Here is a 22474-nt window from a genome sequence, read left to right on the forward strand (position 1 = left end):
GCGGTGCTGCCTTTTCTTTGTCGGTGCTTCCAAATGTGCTTCCTTTTCGTGGGCGGTGCTGCCTTTTCTTTGCCGGTGCTTCCAAATGTGCTTCCTTTTCGTTGGCGGTGCGGCCTTTTCGTTAATGGTGCTTCCTTTTCGTTGTCGGTGCTTCCAAATGTGCTGTCTTTTCTTTGGCGGTGCTGCCTTTTCGTTGTCGGTGCTTCCAAATGTGCTTCCTTTTCGTTGGCGGTGCTGCCTTTTCTTTGTCGGTGCTTCCAAATGTGCTTCCTTTTCGTTGGCGGTGCTGCCTTTTCTTTGTCGGTGCTTCCAAATGTGCTGCCTTTTCGTTGTCGGTGCTGCCTTTTCGTTGTCGGTGCTGCCTTTTCGTTGTCGGTGCTTCCAAATGTGCTGCCTTTTCGTTGTCGGTGCTGCCTTTTCGTTGTCGGTGCTTCCAAATGTGCTGCCTTTTCGTTGTCGCTGCTGCCTTTTCGTTGTCGGTGCTTCCAAATGTGCTGCCTTTTCGTTGTCGGTGCTGCCTTTTCGTTGTCGGTGCTTCCAAATGTGCTGCCTTTTCGTTGTCGGTGCTGCCTTTTCGTTGTCGGTGCTGCCTTTTCGTTGTCGGTGCTTCCAAATGTGCTGCCTTTTCGTTGTCGGTGCTGCCTTTTCGTTGTCGGTGCTTCCAAATGTGCTGCCTTTTCGTTGATGGTCCTATTTTTAATGTTGTTTTGACTCTGGTATTATAGTAAGTGGTTCTTGATTTGACTTGCGTATTATTCCATCCGGTGCATGTATATAAGCGAGTCCTAGACAGCTGGTCGCTCAGTTTGTTACTGTCGTCGACGGTGTAAGGATCACCTAGATTATTTCATCTGGTGAATAAGTCGCGTAATTACCTGTTCTTGAGAACTCGATGGCATATTTACCGACTTTAACGCCGAACTCGATGGACGTTGTATCATCGTCTACGGGAACCTTGACGACAGCGACGACAATGGTGGAGCAGATCCCGTTGGCAACGACGACGATGTCAACATTGGAGGAGATTTCAACAGATGTGATACCACCAGCAGAAGATAACTTAATGACTACTGAGCTGGATGTGCAGGAAACCACGACGATCGACGATACGACCTCGATGGAGACTTCAATGGATGCTGATTTGACAACTAGCGAACATCGGTGCTGTTACTGTGACAAGATTTTCTCAAACAACAGCAATGCTCGGCGACACGAGAGGAGCGAATGTGCCAAGAACCTATATCGTAAAATGTTTGTTTGTGAGAAATGTCATAAGCAGTTTGCCAGAAAAGATAATATGAAAACGCACATGAAGGCATGCAAAGGTCCTGCTGTGCGGCAGAAAGTAAAGGTTTCGGCGCAACAACGATGCATCGATGTGCATAAGAGAATGCCTGGAAATGGTACTACTGTTGCAACGCCTGTATCTGGATCGGGTCTGAAAGGATCGTCTTCATCACCACGGTATCCTTGCAGCTACTGTGATACGTCGTTCGCATTTTACCATGATGCACGAAGACATGAGCGGAGCAAATGCGCGAAGAATCCTTCTCGCATGAAGTTTCGATGTGATGAGTGCCTTAAATGGTTTACTCGAATTGTCAGTTTGCGACATCATGCGAAAAAATGTAAAGGTGGAGTCTGTGCTCCTACTGCTGAACTACCTGCCGACATTTCGACTCCTCGCTTTAGATTGGAGACACGAAAGCGTACAACCAAAAAAACAGATGCCCAGCAACCGATTGTTATGACGTCTGAACATGGAACTAAACCTAAGACTGTGTTCGTAGCATTACAAGTGAACGATAATGGCTTCTACTTGGCGCAGTCTGCATTTCGTGGAACGTTGAAAGACTACTATTATCTAAATACGTTCGGTGAGTCGAAGGACATTTGTAATTTTCTTGACGATATCAGACAGAAGATAATCAATCAGCTTACTGATGATGTAGCAACAAACGGACCTTTGAAATATAACTTGTGGTTGGACTGTATATATGGAAAGCCATATCCGTTCGATGACGAAGTGAAGAAGTGTGCATTCAAGACATCTGCTGCAGTAATTTACAGTTCTAACGATGTGAAGCAAACTGTTAAAAACGGTATCCAGAAACTCTGTCAAGAAGAGGTGGACTATGTCTGTAAAGGTTCTGGCTGGACTCTGTCTAGTATAAACCGATTGGAGCTAAGAATTAGTCATTTCACACCGCTGCGGAACTAAATGATTATAAGATTGTTGGCTTTCGTAAGTGATCCTGTAGTAGAATAGAAATTATGTAATAAATATTATGTTTGTAAAAGAACTTGCTGTGTTTAATTCCTCGAACCTGTTACTATTATGTTAAATTGATGATATATTTAATTTTTTTGCATCATCCTAGATCGTACCAAGGATCTTAGTCGATCTAATTAATCAGTATATTGATCGGAAATTTATTTAATGATTTCTGAACTTTTTCCCGGATCTCTAGCATTAAAATTACACATTTCCAATATGGTGGTCTTGATGTCTGATAGGATGGTGGTAGTAGAGGATTTAAAGTCTCTTTAAGAATGTTGAACATGGTTTATTTAAATTATTTTTTTTACATAAGATTAAACATTATTGCAACGATCGGGTATCGAACCGAGGACGGGAATCGATCGAATCAATATGTAAATTAATGAGTGATTTATTTAATGAATTTTGGAACTTTTCCCGAATTTCTAGCTAAATAATTACGGATTTTCAAGATGGCGGCCAAATGACAAGATGGCGGATGTCACAGTAATAAATGATTACTGCACTCTTGAGGATACGAATTAAACTAACATGTCATCGGCGCACTCTAGCCGACGATACAATGATGATGGCTTCCAGCATCGAAGACAAGATGGCGGCCATGACGTCATACTAGATGATAATAAAAAGTGGTGGGAGTCAGTATGCCTGCAGCCACCTCGGGGGAAGGATCGGTCGCCATTTTTATTTTTTTTGCACTCGTCGGGTTCGAACCGAGGACTCCGAGCTCCGTGTCGTAAATGTTTGTTTTTTAAATATTTTATTAAAAATTTTATTATTTAATTTGTTTTATGAATTTTAAATTTTTTTTCATTAAAATCGGATAATAAATTTAAAGATGGCGGCCGTAACGGAAATTGCAACGATGACATCATAATTCAAGATGGCGGTCATGGTATCCTTATTCCTAGAAATGGCTTAACTGAGGCTTGAGTTAAGGATGCTTAAGCCAGTTTTAGGAATTAGGGTTCTTTCTAGGGCAAAACGACTTTTGAGGATTTTCGAAATCCTGATTTTCGAATTGAGGAATTTTTTGAGATTTTTTGGTGGAACTTTTTTCCACAGAAATGGAAATTTTGGCGAATTTTGAGGAATTTTGGACAAATTTTGCCCAATTTTGGCGGATTTTGGCGATTTTTGAGGATCAAATTCAAGGTCAAGGTCAAAGGTCAAGGTCACAACCATCCAAGATGGCCGCTGTGACGTCACAATCCAAGATGGCGGACACCGGCACCGGCACCACAGCCTGAAGCCTGATCTCGGACCGTCATTTACATACTACTTGTGTCCATTGTTTATCCTGTGTATATGCGTGTTCGTTCCGTGTTCATTGTGTTTCTTGTGTGTGAACTGCGTACACCAGCAGAAGATACTTTAATACTTGCAGTGCTGTCTGCGGAGGAAACCTCAATGAATAACATTTCGCCGTCGAGGGAGACTTCAATGACTTCATCACCACTAGCATCAATAATGTAAAGGTGCATCGGCGTCTTCCCAGCATCGGTGTCGTTACTGGACAAGAGTTTTTCGAACAACAGTAATGCCCATTGACACAAGAAAAGAGAATGTGCTACGAAACCACGTCGTACAAATATTTAACTGTGAGAAATATCAAAAGGAGTTTGCAAGAAATGATAGTTTAAAAAGACATGCCATAAACTGCAAACAAAGTGCTTCTCCCGTCAAACAGTTGAGACTGTCATTGTAGAAGACCCGTGTGGGTGGTGAATTACGGAGTAAGATTGCATCAAGGTAAATAGACAATAAATATTCCTGTAACTTATGTGAAAAGATATTTGTGATCTATGGAGGTGCAGGAAAGCATGACAAATGAGAACGACCAATAAACCCATTACGCTTGGAGTTTCGCTGTGATGAGCGTAGTTTACTCGTATTGACAATTTGAGACGACATGCGAAAAACTGTAAAGGTGAAGTCCGTTCATCTGCTGTGAACCAGCGTTTTTCAGTCTGCTCTGCAAGTTAATGTTGAGACTCTTTCGCGCAATGCCTCTAAAGGTGAAACCGATCCGCAGCAAGAATCTTTGATATCAACTCAACCTGCAACAAAACCTACGACTGTTTACGGTGCTCTCAGACCGAATAAAATGTATTCTACATGGCTAATTGAGTATTCTGTGGAATGTGTAAAGATATTTATTGCCTGAACAGCTCTCTTGCACTAAGATAATTATGTTTATACCATTCTAACTGATGCCAAGAACACATCAGGGAAAATATAGTGGATGGACACTTAGATATGTGGATCGATTGCAAATCAGAACAAACACATTCTTTTAACTGACAAAATAATATTTATTATTTCCTAATATCTAGGAACATGTAATGAAGTATAATTTATGTAATGAATTTATTTTTAAAATTTGTGTTTTTATTTCATAAATCTGACTTTAAGATTTATTTTAATTAAATAATATTTTTGACCTATACATGACATTCTTATAGTGATCAAGAATCGAACTGAGGTGATCGAATCAATCTTTACTTTAATAACGTTTTTAATTTTTTTTTCTTCCAATTTTTCTCGAATTTCTAGGTCAATAATTACAGATTTTCAAGATGGCGGATAACAAGATTGTGGCAGTCCGGGAAATAAATAATTACTGCAATCTAAGGGGTTAAAATTAAACTAATATGATGACACTGCACTCTGGCAGATTAAAATCAATAAGTCGTATCCAAAATGGCAATCTCCAGAAGATGAAAACACGATGGCTGCCATGATGTCATGCTGGCTAACGTATTATCGGCCTTTGCATTAGTGGTGGGAGGTCAGTCTGTCGGCTGCTTCTGTTGAGGAAGGATGTTACCATTTTTACTCAAACTTCCACGCTCTATGATGCAAGGAAGTGTTTTTAATAAAATTTAATAAAATTATTTTTTTTATTAATTTAAAAAAAAATTCCCATTAAAATCGGACAATAATTGTTGATTTTGATATTGGTGGTCATAACGAAAATTGCAAAATTCTATAATCCAAGATGGTGGCCATAACAAAAAGTACAAAGATGCCATACACAACCAAGATGGCTTACGAAATGAAAATACCAGCGTTATAGACTCCAACATGGCGGGCGTAACGAAATGTAAAAAAAAAACATTCTAGAATCCAAGATGGAGAGAGAAACGAAAAGTGCAACATTTGAAATAAACAGTTTTTTTTTTTTTGGTAATTTTTTGGTCGAGAATTAAAGATTTCAAGTTTATTCGGTCAACATTAAGGTCATGACCTATGTTGGGGCTTCTGAGGAATTTTGCCCCTCTCCGAGGAATTTTGGTCTATACAGATTTTATTTGGGAAATAAAACGGGAAATTTCCCTTAAAAATTTGAAATGTTTCCCTAAAAACGAAATTTTTCCCTCGAAATATGGAAATGTTTTAGAAATTTTTATGTATTTTAAGTTTTTTTGAGGAATTTTGAATAAATATTAACACAAAAATGTCCGCCGTGACGCCAGGGCCGTCTATAATAAATTTACCCCATTGTAGCCCCATTGTAGCCGTTACCATAGTATAACTATCGGAAAAAGCTATGTATATAGTTTTTCATCAACTCAAATGTTTATGTGTGTGTGTATATATCTATATGTATATATTTATATCAGTTTTATGGGCACGATAACTTTTGCAATTTTTCACGAATAACTTTCAAACTGATACTTAAAATCCAGTAGTGGAAAATTTCGGTTTTGTTCGTTGATGGGAAATATCTGACACAGAGATAGGAATGGGATTTTGAAAAACATATACATTTATGTAACTCCAATTCTAATACCCATACATCACGTCGTTTTGAACGTATTGTATAACTCGTAGGAGTAATACCAAAATATTTTGTCTGAATACGTTTTCGATACGGCCAACCATAACTGCAAGAGGTTGAAAAAACAAGGAATGGAGGATAAAAAAATACCACTACTCCTTTCGTAGGCACAACATTGACTTCGTACCATTTATGTGTTAATCTTATAATTTTTATCAAAAACTTTTTTTCTGAAACAATTTTTAATTAATTGAACCATTGGTGCAAGGGGTGAAAAAAATGGGGTGCAATTAAAAAAAATCACAACTCCTTTAGTAGATACACTACCAGATCCGTTCAAATTGTTTGTTAATCTTATAATTTTTATTAAAAACTTTTGTTTAAAATTATTTTAATGACACAGACCAATATTGCAGGGGGTTAAAAGTTAAAGGAGTCAAATAAAAAATAATAATAATTTACGTACCATGTTTATTGTTAAATACGTTGTTATTTATTGTAAAATCTTAAATTATCATATAAAAATTTCGTCTGAAATAAATATTATACGACCAACCATTACTGCAAGTGGTAGAATAAACAAGGGTCGGAGAGAAAAGAATCATAACTCCCTTCATATGCACAACATCCAATTCGTTCGTATATTTTATACATCTTATACCTTTTATCTAAAACTTTTGCCTGTAACAATTTTTGATTTGGCGAACCATTGCTGCAAGGGGTTGAAAAAAATAAGGGTAAAATTTGAAAATTAAATTTAACTCCTTTCCTGTGCACACTATCAAATGCGTTCAAATTGTTTGTAAATCTTGTACTTTTTATTTAAAACATTTGTTTGAAACAAACCATTATTACCTGGGGTTGGAATGAGAACAAATAAAACTTCCATTCCCGGTACACTATCGAATCCATTGTTATTTTTGTTTCATTGTCTATATATTGACTATAACTATTGTTAAAATACATTTTTGTATACCCAACCATTAGCACAAGGAGCGGAAATAAAATTTAAAAGTAAAACTTAATCATCAATATTTTTATAAATAAGCTATCATGCCCGTTATAATCTATTGTATAAATCCTAAACATTAACTAAAACTTTGTCTGAAACAATTTTTAATGAAACTAATTATTACCATAAAAACATGGGTTCAAATTTAAAAAAATCAAAAATTTCTTAGTTTCATATTCGTTTTAATATATTTTAAATAATCTTAATAGTATCTTAAACATAGGTGCAAAGCTAAATTTTATACGACGTTATTAGTAGGCTGCAAGGGACGAAAAATAGTATTTGAAGTTCAAATAATTATTTAATTACCTTAGTTTATTTTAATATAAAAATCATTCTAAGTAATTCAATGTTGCGTTCTGATATATTTAAGGCTGCGTTCTAAACTATTAAATGTTGGATACATTGGTTAAAAATATTCGTAATATTTTCGTGGCACTTAAAATGAAAAATAATATTTAATTTATTTTTTCGTAATATTGGAAAACAAAAATATGTTATGTACTTTAAGTTCTTAAACTGTTCCAGAAGTTTATAGAAGTGTCCAAAAGATATCTAGAATAAATAAATCGAAATCTACGTACACCTGTAGACTGTGCCGAAATGTATTTTTTATTTGGTTTATTACAAAAGAATCTAAAGTTATTTATACAATTTTTGATGCAGTAAAATATATTTAAACTTTTTTAAGTAAAAATTAACATATAAGTTATATTAAAATAGCTTTGCAAACAACTTATTCGGTTGAATTTTTAAAAATTAAATGCGTACAGAAGCAAAGTTGTGAGTTTGACTAAAGGAAAAATTTTTCCAGAATGACACATGATGATAATGTTTCTTTACGATGCATATTATTACAGTAGTATAGTTTGGGGGATAATGGCGCTGGAGCTGGTCTGAGGTGTGATATACAGGTCAATGACCAAACGCCCTAACAGCATGGCAGCCATCTTGGATGACCTTGATCTTGACATTTGTCAATGACCTTGTCCTTTTACAATGACCTTGAACTTTGACCTTGACCTTTGACCTTCAACTTGACCTTCTACCCAAGTCGCCATCTTGGATTCCGCCATCTTGTTTTCGAGCATCCAAATCCCCGACTGTTGCAATTTTCGTAATGGTCACTATCTTGAATTCTAATAACATGTCCACCATCTTGAATTCTAATAACATGTCCACCATCTTGGATCTGATGTCACAACCACTTTTTAAATTATGATGTCATGTCCTCCATATTGTTTTCGATGGTGGAGACCTGCATTTTGGAATGATTTTATGGTCACCATTTTGTTTTTTCTGGTCTTCTGGAGGCTGCCATCTAGGATTCTTTCATCTTTGTTTCTGGTGTTTGTTCCTAGAGAGCGCCAGAATCACTCTGTCTCATGCACATAAGGACATCATTCCATTACCTACCCGAGCTGTTATGGTCTTTATCGACATATTAAATTTAATTTCTTAGCCAAATACATTGGGAGCACTGTGATTTGAACCATCACAGATCTGACCTCCGGGTTGGTAAACATACGCCTTTAACCACACGGCTATCATGACATTTATCAGACTGAGAATTAATCAAGTTATATAAAAAATAACACACATTAGGAATTGTATTTTGACGTGGCAATGTCTAATAAATCGATGAACGCCGGCTGCACCCACGATAAAGTGTCCCGTTACGCACATTGTTCCGTTACGCTGTGTCCCGTTACGCTCATTGTTCCATTACGCTGTGTCGCGTTACGCTGTCGGTGAGTGCAGTAATAATAGGTTATGTTATAATTGACTAAAAAATTATGGTGATTCATATAATTGATGATAGATATTTGATTACAATTTATTTATATGAAAACTTGTTCATAATTATATTTAAACTTTATAGCTAAACGCCAGTTTTTAAAATTAATTACAAGTCATCTACACGTGAACTGTTTCGTTGACTGTTTATAAAGTGATGTGAAAAGTTAATGTGGTTTTCATTGCTTATTACAACAACAATTTAGGCAATAAAGGTTAATTATTCTTGCATTTTAAAAATCTGATTACTAGTAGGCCTATAATTTCAAGTATTTATTCTTTTATTATTAAAATAAAAATTATTTAATTTTATTGATAAAAGTATGCAATCATTTCATCAATGTTTTGTTATGACGTTGTCACGTTAAACTATCGTCGGTAAACCGACTTTACAGACAACCAATTTTTTTTAATTTGAAGGAATAATAAATATCATTGCATGTTCGATACAAAACCGTTAAATTTATTTTTTCAATACATGCTACCAAGAGCACTGGTTAACACACAATACCTACTAGAGAATACTGCCGCCATCTTGTTTTCAGTAATTGATACAAGAAGCACTAGTGTCACATAACACACACATCATCTGCCAGTGTGTGCTGTCACCATTTTAGTTTAATATTTTCCCGATAGAGTGCAGTAGTATTTATTACCGTAACGTCCCACATCTTGTCAGCTATTTTGACCGCCATCTTGAATTTCTGTAAATTTTAAGCTATGAATTCGGGAATAATTCCAAAAATCATTTTAAAAATCACTTCTTAAAATAATGATTGATTCAATTGCTGTAGTTTAATCCTTAATGCAATAAAAATAATTTCATTGACCGTCACTTCGCACCTCGGACCAGCTCCAACACCAACATATCCCAAAATATGTTATATATTATTTCTCTAGCCTGATTTTTTAAAGCTTATAGTGCCAGCTAATGACAAAAAATATACCCACGCTTCTCTTAAACTTGAGATTTAAAGTCATCTAATAAGAGGTCCTTTAATGGATGCGTCGATTTTTCGATAGAAATCGAATCGGATTCGATAAATATCGAATCAGATATCCACATTAAAACATCATCGTTTACATATTTCATTTTTAAAGTGCACTTTCGTCATAATAAACAGAAATTATGAAAAAGAAATCTTAGAGGATCCTTCAACTTAACCAAAAATTTCCACCAAAAAACCACTTAACCAAAACTTCTGGCTATTCAGACTTTTATTATAAGTACTTTTGAAATTACTGTTGTTATTATATATCACAAACATAACCTACAAACATAACCTCTTACATTTACTTCTCTTAGCATCAGTTAGTATTGAAGATACGTACAACAAAAAAGTTAACGATGATCACATCATCAGTTCCAACATTGTATTTAAAGAGGTTTTTTAAACGCACATATTATTGTTATGTTTGAATTTAATACTTCTGTGAAAATAATGTGTAACAGCTATTTGTACTGATATATTAAATTACATGTCTTCTTTAGTACTAACACCCATATACTTTTTCTATTCTTCTTCAAAATGTCATTTCTCCCAAAATTTTAAAGAATGGTATGCCACACAAAACGATTTGGTGCGCACTGCGGAATTCCACAAGGGTCGACTAGTATTACTTATTACCATGTCTCATTCTATCAAAATACATTGAATAATTTTTGTGAAGTACTGTAAAACATTATCTCGTGGTTTGATGAACTTAGTGTAAGAAATTTTAACTAAATAAAATGTAATGTTAAAGCTATAGATTAAGTGAGTTTTAAGTTTTAAATATTTTTTTTTCTCCATAAATTAATGTTTTTAAAGTGTAATTTGTTTTGTTTCGTGGTCGTCAGAGACGTTACGCAAATGAGTTACAGTCAATTTAAAGTTACGTAATACTGAAATTGAGAGAAATGATAACAATCACCAAGGGATAACGAGAATAAGAGATAAAGAAATATGCAGTGGCTTTATGTGTGAACGGATGGTAAAACCATAAGTAAGTTACTACTAAATTAAAAAATATATATAAATTAACTGAGAATGAGAAATGAGTTATATTTAGTATAAAGTTATTTTAATATGTTAAGCTAGGAATAATAATTTTTATACTTAGAAATTGAAAAAAAAGAAATATTTGTTGACAGGAAATAGTAAATAACTTTGTCTAGGGTAAGGTATACTAATATTTTTTTCGCACTGTCAAACTCAAACTAAAAAAAAAAAAAAAAATGTGACTAGAGGGACCAAAATATTTTATAAAAATGTTACCTACAGATTACTTAAGGATGAGTTGAGGAGCAGTGCATCTGACAGATTTCAAAATGAAGACACAAGAATCCAGATTCAAGAGATTATGCGAAAGTTAAAGATTATCAAAAACCATAGTTTATCATGACAACTAAGAAAATATAGTTTAGTACTAATTTTTCTATTGAAGCTGAAAATTTCCCAAACCAACACTTTAGAACTGATATGATGGTATCTCTGCCCTCCTAATCCCGAACGAACTTTACATTTTCAATCTCGAACCACCACCCACCCACGATTACATCCCGAACTCGTTTCCACCGAGGGGCGTAGCCTCCACCCAAGTGAGCCCTTAACTCTAACTAACTCCTGCTTAAATCGCCACACACCGCCTACCAGAACAATCCATGGTCAGTAAAACCAAATTTATAAACAACTAGCCGGGACAGCTGAGCATGCTACCACCTCCTCCCAGACGTGCGTACCAGTGACCGCGGCCAGAGACCGCGCAGGACGCGCGGCTGAACGAACAAACTACAAAAGAGTTTGAAGTTTGTCCAATCTGCAAGCCAGCAGCGCACTGCACCAGCCCCCTGCCCCAATTACCCGGTCACGCTACCTGCCCGGCGAGTGAACAGAGCAGCCAGCCCAAGAGTCCCATCAGTAAAGCCCAAAAATTTAATTTTAAAAAAACCATGTGAACTTTCGACTCGCGACGACATGTATGGCGATAGCTGCGCCTACCTGCACGATGTTCCAGTAGGGCATGACGTTGGCCAGCGACTCGGTGACGTCAGAGCACGCGCTGCCCAGCAGCATCACCATGCGCGTGTTGTGCGTGTAGATGGCGTGGAAGAAGGCATCCACGCCGACCCCTGGGTCGCACTGCAACACACCGCCGCGCCACTGTCAGTCTCTGCATCGCAACCTCTCTCACTGTCAGAGAGCATTCATGAGCTTGTTTCACCTCAAACGTTTTAGGGTATCATCCCAAGAAATATATGCATATGAGACCCCCTTTATGCTTGTGTGTATGTATGTGTGTAGATTTTGAAGTGAAACTTCTTTGTGCGATAGGGGGTAAAACATTTTAGCAGAATTATAGCACAACATTTTTGTGAAACATAGTTGTGAATTTTTTTTCCTAAACTAACTAAAAGCTAAGTGTATTTGGGAGGGGTCCAGGTTAGGGAGGAACCTAAATGCATCTCAGACCGAAGCCTATGCGGTACAATCTTGCAGGTTATAAACCATGCAAGAGAGGAAAGCGTGCATCATGTGCTAGGAGGGGATCGGTCAACAATCGCAACAATTGGCGCCATGTCTAACTCCCCTCACTGACTATGCTAGAATAAAACTAGATAAGTTGGGCTCAGGTAAAATCTGCAATGACACAAGGAAAACCCTGGGCACTATCATGTGGGATGCAAAAAAAATCATGCATCTTAATCAAGCTGGTTGGTCGCGGGAAACAGAGGAATGGTTCCGGAAGAAGAGTTCGACAACGTAGAATGAAACTACTAAGCAAGGGGGACGGGAAATTGGACATTGTTGTTTGCATTAGTTTGGACAGGTGCTGGTTTGGTTTGGGGGGGGGAGGGTGTTGAGAGCGACTTTCGCCGAGTCCCACCGGGCTTCCAGCCATTCCAACCTTAATTACGAAGAGGAAGACATAATGGCACCTTATCATTTAAATTTTATAATTCTAACTTAACGCTACCATAATGTGCAGCATTCAGCACTGTCAGTTTGAGCATACCATTCGTTGGGAAGGGCAGATTAAACGGTGAATATTTGCACTTAAGGTGTGGAAAAGTACCTGGCTAAACGGCTCTACAACTCTAAGGTGGTTGTAAATCGCTATGTCTAAATCGACGCAGCTTAACGAACCTAACGCGTCGTACCACTGTACGGCCTAGCTAGCAAGCAGCATCCCACTTGTTGACACAACAGTGTTTATTTGCACTAAATGAAACGTTTTTTTCCTAGCCTAAGTTAATCTAAATGTGTGTGGGAGGGGTCCAGTTTAGGGGAGGATCTAAGTGTGTATCAGGCCAAGGCCTATACACTCTATTATGCGGGGTTCTAAGCATGCAGAACAAGGGCGCGTGCATCATGTGCTTTTGGGGGTATATTGCCTAATCATGGCTGCGATTGGCACCATGGCTGCGCCCCTTAGGTTGCCTAGCCTAAAAGCTAACTAAAGTGACCCAGGTAAAACCTTCATAGACACAGGGAAAACCTTGGGCCGGGAAAAAGACAGAGAATAGGTTTTGGACGGTTCAGAGAACTTGTCGGGCCTCGTTCCCTTGAGCAGGTTCGATGTGGCGGCGTGCGGCTCAGGTTAAACCCTACCATGCTGCAGGGATAGGCGGGTTGCGGCGGTAGGTACCCGCCTGCGCCTGACGCCACTCCGAATTGCTGGCATCTAGTAAGGCTTCGGCTAGACAGAGCTCTATGCTCGCTATGTTCGCTACGCGATTAAAATACAGCCAGCTATATCTCTGGTGTTACTGGCAACCCCAAGACGTTTTCGCTATTTCGCTATGTTGGGCGATCCTGGCGACGTCACCGCGTGTTTTGTTCTCGGATAGTTTTCCAAACGTCGCTGACTACGTGCATGCGCAGATAAAAAAAACATCTCTTTTCGCTCGGAATTATGCCGTACTTCTTCGTTTGATTTTTTATGAAGTGTTGTTTCCCTCAGTATTGTGCTTTAAATCGTCATGCTGACGAAAATTTCATTGAAATATTACGATAACATTTATGTTAATGGAATAAGCAATGTAATAATATAGAAACAGGATATGCAGGACAGTTAATGGGATTTAATTTCAAGGGAATACTATCAAACTGAGTTGTATCTATTCTGAAATGGTCCAAAAATTTGGTTTCGTCCTCACAAGCAACTGCTTTACCAAGTGATCAAATTCTTCAAATTATTTTTATTTTAACTCCATATACGTTATTTTTATTTTTAAATACCCTGTGAGCCAGCAGAATATTATCACGTTCAGAATAATCACTTTAATCTCACGGCATGCATTTCTCCGACATCATGAACTAGACCATCCTGTCTGTCCACCTGGCGCAGCGAACACAGCGAACAGCGCGAACATAGCAAACATCGCAGAGGGCAACACAACGGGGTGTTAGCTAATTGTTGTGCACCACGCCACGGGCCATATTTGCAATAAAATGGTGTTTTATGAAGTACGTATTATTTAAGTGAAACTTCTATGGGCGCGATGAGAGAAAATTTCAAGGCAAAATTTAATGCACCGTTTTCGTGAAAGTGTTGTGAAACATTTCTAATGCAATAAGGACAGAGAGAAGTTACTTGGCAAAAGATATATAACCCTTACGATATCCTTACGAGTCAAGGTTTGAATTGCCAAATCAGTTTCACTTCTATCACGTGTACTGAGTTGCACGCGCGTGTTTTTGTGTGTGTAGTGTGTATAAATTTACGTAGTGTTGATGCATTTACGTATTAATACCTTCACGTTTTTATGTAAATACATATTTGTCTATCTTTGTGTACCCTTTTTATACTAATTTGGCTCCCTATAAAGAGATTTCACCTAAATTTACATTAAGGCTATGCCATTGTAGTCCTATGGCAAGGCAAGAGCTCAACTTTTTTACCACAGGAGTTTTGGACATGGGGAAAATGTTTATCATAATGCTTTTATTTTTGTTTTAAACTAAATACGTATTGTAATTTTTGTATAACAATTTAGCTTACTCTATTTGGTACTCAAATTAACTTATTTTGCCTCGCTTAAATCTTAAAGTAATGTTGCTGTTACATTATTGCTATAACCTCTCAAATTTCATAATTATTTGTTTGGTTTAACATCAACAACATTCCAAAATATTTTGCTGCCTGCATCTTCTTCCCTTAAAATTCGACTTTGTAATATGTTTACCCCTGAAAGCAGATAAACCGCCAGACCCTGAAGCTTCGCCGGTTTGCCTGTCCTCGTGGTAACGCACCACGGAGATTGTCACGTGACCAGGAGCTACCACGTGACCAGGATCTACCAGTTGGCCAGGTTCCGGACCGAGTAAAGCTGCGAGCCTCCTGGGCCGTTCTGGAAGGCGAAATAGGCCCCCGCTGGCACACTAGACACATACTGAGGGAAGATCTAGAAGAAGAACATCGCTATGCCACCGGCTTGACCGCCTCCAGTCAACCCACCGTCATGCTGCCCGACTCTGCGCCTGAACCAGAAGCTGCACTTAGCCTCACGAATAGGTATGAAGTACTCTTCATGTTTTTTGAGCTCGGACTTAGCTCGGTCGCCGACGATGATTCAGTGGCAGCCATCGGGGAAATGTGCAGTAGCGAAGGAAGGTAACTCGCCCGAATACTCGTATAAGAAACTCACCTTACCAGTTGGAACTCGCCTAGAGAGTATTGAATGAAAACTCGCTCGTCAAATTCGTATACTGTTGGGTGGTCAGAGTACTTAGTAATAGAACTACTCGCCGGCGATCCAACCAATTTTTTTTAGCCGAGCGAGTGAAGAGGGAGCGAGTAAGCCGAGATAGTTGGGGCAAGGAGGACGCACGTACCAAGAAGGCAGCAGTAATGAAGCGATAAGGCGGGCTGGTCAAAGGCAGGCTGGTGCAAGGCAGTATTACTAAAGAGACTGTAAACCATTATTGACGAGTTGAGTGTGTTGGTTAGAACGAATGACTAGTTATGTCACAGCTGTGTAATAGAAGCAATTCCCGTGTGCATGGTACGACATCCTAGTAAAACGACTTTGAAAGAGTGTATCAGGCGGAGTCAAGGAGCAGTAGCTGACAAGTAACGAAAGGCAAATCGTGGCCAGTCTTTCGCCCAAGTGTTCGAGTCGTCCCAGGGACTTCCTAGTGGAGTGCCTATCAGTTGTCTATGCCAGCGAAGTTCGGGTCGAGTACTGTAGGTTTGGAGAGTGGCACTCGTCAGGCGAGTGGACGCCGGGAAACCACTCGCCACGGGCCCTGGACTGCACGTCACCTTGAGGACTATCAGGCGAGTGACCACCTTAATAGGTCCCTACATTCAGAGGGGGATTATGCGTCGTTGTAGTTTGTATTTGTATATTTTTGGGTACGTTTATTCGAGTTATAAGACACATATAGGAGTAAATTATCATGTTTGTGTCTCATGTTTATTCTTGGTTCTTTAATAGTTTTTTTTTCGGTTTAATGAATGGTAATGATAGAGTTGTTTAGATATAGAATTTTTTATTATATTAAGATATTGTATTTAGTGTATATATTTATAATTTTTTTTAGGTATTAATACTCGCAAAGCAAAGAAAGCCTGTTGTTTTGTGGAGCAAATCCGATAATAATATTTGCAATTAGGTCCAGTAAGGTAATTGGAATTCTTGTCAAAAGTTAAGTATGTCCATGTTTTCAAAAGTTGTTTATGTTTTAGTCTTAAGTTATGCTGATTGGTAATTCCAATCTTATTTTCCTTATTACCATTTATGAAACTTGAACGAGTTCTGGTGATAAGAGAATGAGTGTCCATTCAAACAGGAGAACAAGGTTGTTTAACATTGTTCGTGAACTAGATGTGTTTCAATTAAGTGTAAATAAACGTGTCTCCTTCAACACAGTTTTTGTGTTCGCTCGATTTAAATTACTTGCTGTCCCTCTCGGGGGCAACAAACTGATAAAATCTTTCGAAATTATAATATAATATCCGATATAAGTACAAACTTATTATTTTTATATTGTTTAAATAATGAATAATATGTTGGTTACTTTTCAAACTGCACTTAGCGTAAAAAAAGGTATGGTTGCATTTGTCACCTTCTTTACAATATCTCGAGTCGTATTCGAACACTTGGAATATTTTTCGACCTTACCTACCTCTGGCTTCTCCACTACTGTGCCGTGCGTAAATAATGCTACGTGATTTGGTTAATGTACCTTAAATATGTAGTATAATGTATATTATATTGCACAACAAATCCCTGAAAATAGTCTTAACGTGTCTTCAATTGAACATACATGTGAAATGGCCATAAAAGAGAAACTATTTTTTTTTGTTTTATTAGAACTTAACTGCGTATCACGTTGTGATACAACGTTTGAATACATGCATATGGGTAAGTAATTAAGTATTCTTCTAGGAACCATATGTATTGTTTTTGGTGGCCATTAATTTTTAATTAACTTCATTTTATCTATCTAGTGTTCTGTAAACTTGGACGTAAGGTATGATATGTGAATGCTTTCTTGGGTTTTGAGTTACGGCTATTTCGAACAATAACGGCAAACCAAAGAGTTGCCACAAAACTAATGATAGTTTTCTACTATTACATTTTGGCATTATTTATTCAGAATAAACTTCTTATTAAACTCTACCTGCAGACGGTCAAGATACGTTACTTAAATATTGCTTCTAAATTATCATATAAGTGATTAAGTACCTTTCAGATTACTAAAGCAATAACGTCTGAAAAGGTTTAATCGTTTGCCCAACCGTAGTAATTCGATCCCAGTGATCTTAGTTATTCGATTTTTTTATAAATTCTTTAATTTGTTACTTGACAAGTGTGCATTTAGTTTAATGACTAGTATCTTTACATTTGGATTACCAACTGCAATTATGGTGCGAAATCAAAACTTCGTGGTCAGGATTTTAAAAAATTTGAAATTTATAACAAAGCTTCACTAGTGGCTTCTACCAGTTGACTTTGTAAGCATCAATGACATCATTCATCATGACTGAAACCTGTAGACTACACTATCGACATCTAGGAGAGAACATCGGAATTAAGATGGCTGCCATGAGGTCATATGACACAGCTGGCAACTGCAAACAAAACCTGGATCTGGGAAGATGGGGAGGGGTCATTTGTCAAATGTGTTATTTTGAGGAGGGAAAGTGAATAAATAACACCAATGGCATACCAAAATTATAGCACAGTATCTCCAGGGAATATCAAAACTTCTGCCACGGAGAACTATTATTATCACCACAGAGTAAGATACTTTAGTAACATGGCATATAATTTCGAACCACAATTATCTTACGTACCTACCTATAAATGTTGTTAAGACTCCTAATTTGATTCTACTTATGATGGTTTCAGGCCTACATTATTTCGCTGCGGGTTATATGTACTTTCTCGGACCATACAGCGTGCTCATTGGCCACTGCCATCATCAGAAGCTCGTCAACCTTTGAAATAGATTACATATATTTCTGTCCAATTTCTCACTGTAAATTACTCGTGTAGGTTTCCCCAGGGTGTGAATAGAACTGTAAAATAATCACTTAATAATAGTCACTATGCGCTTATAGTCTACTTTGCTTTCATATAAATATTCAAAACTCTCAAATTTCTGTTATTTGTCTTGAATATTTTGTTTTTGTCATTAGTGTAAAGGTACTGAATTTTATTGTTTGATAAAAATATTGCATTTCTTGATTAATGTATGTATTAATGATCTAAACTAATATCCTTCCAAGTTTTATAGACGAAACATTTAACTATACCGCTTATAAATTCGTACCATAATACAATAAAAACATATAAAACCAAAAAAAAAATAACTTACTCACTATTTATAACATTGCTAACTGAGCTGTGTTCTAACCAATCAGTGTATATAATATTCTATTCGAAGTAGCTTATGTATCAAAAGTGTTAAGATTGGCATTTATGGCGAATTAAATTAAAAGTGATTACTACTATTTTTATTACAACAATCTAACTTTGTAATAGCCAGTTGCATTTTTCCCTGTGTCCATCAAAGTTGCTAAGTAGACTTTGAAAAAAAAGCTAATGCTGTAACAGCAGTTTCTTAAGATAACTTTAAAACTATCTAGTGCCATATTTTAATAAAAAGAGTATTTGTGCTCTCTGAAGAGTATCGCAACCAGGGAAACAAATACATACAAGTACACTTCGATAGCAGTCATCCAATCGACCGACGGATGGTAACAACGGGACGAAGCTGACCATTGTGACTTTAATTTGACTAAATCACAGATTACACGATGAGATCACTGTAAACGAAGAGACACTTTATAACTAAATAGTTGTTACTAACACTATTTTAATTCAACTAACACTTTTGTACTAATGAATACTGCCAGAGATTTTTCACAATAAAATAGAGTGGCATTTTTTCTTCACAAATGGCGTGGTAAGATAAGATATTCATAACTGGGTGCAATTACAATATACCAACTCGAATCGCAACCATTCAGAGTGAAAGCTGTTGAATTATATAAACTTTTATCGAACACAGGCGTGCAGTCTCGTGTGATTTACAACAGACTGTGGCGCTACTAATGAGTGATACGTTTGTAAGCGGAGCATCGACGCATCTTTCCTGGCGAGGCGGCGTGCAATTAGGAGCGGCGTAGCCCAGTTCGACGTCGAATAGAATCGTTTATCTCCGTGCCTCAAAGCGGATCTCGAGGGCTTCGTTTTCTTTTTTCAAGGCTTTAAACCCAATTACTTTTTAATGATACCGTGCCGCTGAAGGGTTGAAAATTCTTTTGTGGAAAGGCGTAGAGATGTTCCTTAAGCGTATTATTTTTATTACGTTCTGCCTTTACCTTATTTAAGATGCGTATATTTTAAACGGGTGGAAAAGGAAGGATAAAATGAAAATAAATTTGTGAACCGTAAACAAGACAAAAACTTTGCAGGTGCTGTCATCTTGTGTCCCTTATTTCCACTCGCTGGAAGGAGAGCAGAGAGGTACGCTCATGGTTCCTTGGCCTAGGAATCTATCGTGTTACAAGTGGCAAGCACGCAAAATTCCCATATAATTTGAAAACTTTCCAATAACAACCAAGTTTAACGCTGTCATCCTTGAATGTTCATTTAAAAGTTTAATTAAATATTATACGATACGTTACTTCAGATATTTTGAATTTTGAAGACATTAGCGGAAAACAACTAGGCTTTTTTTGTTTTCCTCGAGGCCAGCTTTGATTTTGTATTGAAATGGAAAAAGGAATTACTAATAATTTTTTCCAGAAATGTGTTCAGTTCAGGAAAACATTTTTAGACAGTTTACGTTCTACTTTTAGTGAATCTTCCTTCCTTAGACTTTTTTTTGCATGATGTATTGGTGACAGCGAAGTCGTTTGAGACGGATAAACTTAAGGAAAGTGCTAAAGGAAGCTGCCATGGCTCGTAGTTCGACCGTCCCAGCATTCGCTGGGATGGTTTGACGAAGTTATGGAGAACTGAATTCAATGTAGCAGAACCGAGATTCAAAGCCAGGACCTCTGTAAATTTATTTTGTAAATATTTTTTGGTTTCAGTCAAGAACCAGATAGTTCAGGTACATAGTTTGTGACCGATAAGAACCGACACTCAAGTGCTCATGCCCAGCATTATTAGCTCACATTTTAACTTGACGTTTTACAATTGAGTAGCCCATATGCAAAACCCACTAAATCCAAAAATTATCGAAAATGAGTTTATAGTATCTATGTATTCATCTTTTCATTGGCTTCATAATGGTGTGAAGAACGAGTGTGAAACCATGCTAAAACCCATCAAAATATTGAAGAGAAAAGTGAGGTCAGTTGCAAAACCTGTTAAGTGACTCACGACAACTGATACAAAACCTGTTAAAAACAATAATTGGAAATGTCAATACCAATAGCCGCTATATCCATGACCACCATGATAACCAGAACATGTTTCCATTTGCAATACCTGTTATAACCAGGGTGATTTCCTTGTACATGCACATTAAATTGAATATAAAATGATATTTCACATAATTTTGTTGGCTATTGATTTGTAGTTGGTAATGATAAACAAAATTCTATGAAACAGCTGTTCAAAAAATTTTTGGAGCCAAAATCTTAATGTAATCTGTGAGTTGTGAGACGAGAGACGATTGTGTTAGGGGCTGGTTTATGTTACGATTAGGAACATTTTGCTAAATTGTAATAATTGATGGCGAAGAAGAGATTGCATCTGCATGTCCTGGTAACAATGTAGCAGAGACTCGTGCACACAAATCAAGAAAACGAAAACGTAGGCCGGAGACCTGGAAACGAAATGTTGCAAAGAAGGCTATGTAAGTTAGAAGGTGATTTAATATCAGCCTAACATTTGCTATAATTTTATGTCCTGCATGTAGTATGGTGGCTAATTTGTGTTACAACAAATATAGACAATGAAAATAAGTATCGGCAATACATATAATTCTGCACAGCAATGGGTATGTTTTCTTTTCAGACATCGCCCAAAGGGATTTCCTGTTATTCCTTCCTGCGGACATGGGATGAAGACACGATTTCAGTGTCATCAGCTGTCAATGCAGGACGTACGAAGAATACACCAATAGTACTATGCAAATCCAGATCTGGAATCCAAGATAACTTACATCCTGCAGCATGTGACAGTCTCGTCAGCCAAAAGAAGTCGTGCACCAGAAGGACAATCAAGAAGACAAGTAAGCACAAGTTATTCATTACCAAGGCAAAGGCAAGGCATTATTAAACATGTAAAAGGGTGTAGAAAAGCATTTTTAAGTGTTTTAAATGAGAGTCGTGATCGTGTCCAAAGACTGTGTCATAAATATCTTCATCTCGGCGTTACTCCGCCTGAAACTCGTGGAGGTGCCAGGTCGAAAAGTATGAACTGAAAAGACTGCAGTGAAAGATTTCATAAAAACATTTCAGCCCATGCAGTCCCATTATTGCAGGGGGAAAATCACTGTGCGTCAGTACTTTAGCAGCCAGTTAAATGTGAAGAAAATGTGGGAAATGTACCTCCAGAAACAGACAGAAGAAAACCTGCGAGTTGAATACGAGTTTTTTCGAACTGTTTTTAATGAGAATTTCAATATAAGCTTTGATGCCCCATACACCGATAAATGTTCCACATGCTTGAGTCTCGAGAACAAAATAAACGATGAAAGGGACCAGGCAGCAAAACACACTCTTCAAATTGAGTTATTGGCACACAAAAAAAGGGCAGATACTTTTTATCAACACCTCCGGGAGAAAACCGATGGTGAGTTGGTCCTCACTTACGATTGTCAGAAGAATTTAGTGCTGCCTAAACTTCCTGACCAAGCGGCATATTACAAAAGACAAATGTGTCTCTTTAATTTTACTATCAGCGATGGTGTTTCTACCACTTCTCAAAACACGGCAAACACATATTTTTATGTGTGGACAGAAGATGCTTATGCGAAAGGTTCGAACGAAATAGCGTCAGCATTACATCACAGGCTAAACAACCTGGATCTTGATGAGGTCACCAGAATCAGACTTTTCCGATGGCTGTGGAGGCCAAAATAAGAATCTATCTATGATCGGCATGCTCTCACATTGGATGCTTTTGGAAGCACCGAAACATTTG

General features: G+C 37.4%; 1 protein-coding gene across 1 annotated transcript in view; it reads right to left on the bottom strand.

Annotated features, from left to right (window-relative positions):
* Positions 1 to 12756, bottom strand: part of LOC134531347 (uncharacterized) — a 353666-nt gene extending 340910 nt beyond the window's left edge. The window contains exons 1-2 of the mRNA XM_063367045.1: positions 12742 to 12756; positions 11856 to 11996 (exon numbers count right to left, since the gene is read on the bottom strand). Of these exons, the coding sequence (XP_063223115.1) occupies positions 11856 to 11996; positions 12742 to 12756 (156 nt within the window). The remainder of the gene's footprint in view (positions 1 to 11855; positions 11997 to 12741) is intronic.
* Between the last annotated feature and the right edge of the window lie 9718 nt (positions 12757 to 22474).

Source organism: Bacillus rossius, chromosome 3 (assembly GCF_032445375.1).
Source record: "Bacillus rossius redtenbacheri isolate Brsri chromosome 3, Brsri_v3, whole genome shotgun sequence".
NCBI classification, from domain to species: Eukaryota; Metazoa; Arthropoda; class Insecta; order Phasmatodea; family Bacillidae; genus Bacillus; species Bacillus rossius.